General features: G+C 34.2%; 1 protein-coding gene across 1 annotated transcript; it reads right to left on the reverse strand.

Moving 5' to 3' along the window:
• Positions 1–222: 222 nt before the first annotated feature.
• LOC115956407 (putative nuclease HARBI1) lies at positions 223–1174 on the reverse strand. The gene is made up of 3 exons (XM_031074799.1): positions 1085–1174; positions 766–991; positions 223–677 (listed from the first exon to the last, which is right to left on the reverse strand). The coding sequence occupies exons 1-3, from the start codon at positions 1172–1174 to the stop codon at positions 223–225; spliced, it is 771 nt and encodes a 256-aa protein (XP_030930659.1).
• Between the last annotated feature and the right edge of the window lie 479 nt (positions 1175–1653).

Genomic DNA, 1653 nt, shown 5'->3' on the forward strand with positions numbered 1-1653 from the left:
CTTCTTTGCTTGGATCTCCACCATTCTTCTTTGATATCTTACCCATGCTATAATTAATAGGACAAAAAACACATATAAAATATTGTGTAAATATTAATATTAATTATCAAAATATAGAGAGCAATATCAAAATGAAAAGAGAAATTTGCATAACATTTAGGTCTAAGTAATTGAAATATAACATAGTCTTAAACGACATGACAACAATAAACCCAAAAGCTATCACATTTGGACATAGTTTTGCCACATGGCTGATGCTATAGAATCTCTAATAATATCTCCTTGCCTAGCATCCTCATCATCTTCTCTTGGAGTAGGGGCCACACGTTCACGATGAGAATGCAATACCTCTTCATTAACTTCAGCAATAAGACTTTCATCAGGATCGACACCCATTAAATAATTATGAAGTATACAACATGCTAAAATGATTTCATTTTGAGTGTCAACACAATAATTAGGCTCTGTAGTACTTGCTATGATAGGAAATCTCTTTTTAAGTACACCAAATGCTCTTTCAATAGCAGTGCGTAATGATGCATGTCGCAAATTAAACAATTCTTTAGCATTTTCAGGGGGACGAACAGAGTACTCTTTTAAATGATAACGCACTCCCCTATAAAGTGCAATCAGACGACTTCTATTCATGTATCCCGCATCAACAAGATAATATTTACCTAATAAACAATAACAACCATTAATTATATACTACAAATTTTTTAATTATAAAGAATACACCCTAATACGTATTTGAATTAAATTTACCTTGTGGGATTTTCAAATTATCGTTTCTAGTTAAAGCACTCTTTATTATTCTTGAATCTAACGCAGTTCCTTCCCAACCTGGTAACACGTATGTGAATTTTAAATCAAATGAGCATGCTGCCAAGACATTTTGTGTTGTGTAACCCTTCCTACCCCGATATCTTGGTGCATCCTCATTAGACACTTTGACACGAACATGTGTCCCATCAAGTGCCCCAATACAATCCTGAGATTTAACATTATCTCTCAAAACATTTACCTTAAAATATATTTGTATTAAACTACTATCAAATATAAATTATATGCATGATATATTTACCTTAAAATATAGGTTGAACCTACTACTTTGTAGTATTTCAAGTGGCACTTGGGTTCCATCAGGTTGTTGATGGAATTGATCCCCTAACATAATTATTGATCTTATCACGTTATGGAAATGGCGACTAATGGTCTCACTGGAACTACAAAAAAAGAAGGACATTGTACGAGTTGTCTGATTATGTGCTAACATGTGAAGAAACTTGCCAACTTGCTCTTCAACCGTGGCACGCTGTGTGTCTTGAAGATCACCATCTCTCCGCAAAATGTCACACAAACCTTGAAAAGCTTGTGGACCCATGCGTATTACATCATAGCATTTTTTTACTATTCCTAAGTCGAGACATTAGTTCATCACGAACTTTTTGTCTTTCTATGGTTGATTGTGTAGGGATGTGGGGAACACGTTTTCTTTTTAGTCGTTGCCTTTGATGGATAATGTAGCACAAATAACGGCATGCAGCATGAACCAATGCTAGTTTCCGCATAAAGTCCGAAAAAATTATGGTCTTAAGTACCTCATCATTCAAATCCATCTAAGTAAAAAAATAACTATGTTATTAGTCCAAC

This window comes from Quercus lobata, chromosome 8 (genome assembly GCF_001633185.2).
Source record: "Quercus lobata isolate SW786 chromosome 8, ValleyOak3.0 Primary Assembly, whole genome shotgun sequence".
Lineage (NCBI taxonomy): Eukaryota > Viridiplantae > Streptophyta > Magnoliopsida > Fagales > Fagaceae > Quercus > Quercus lobata.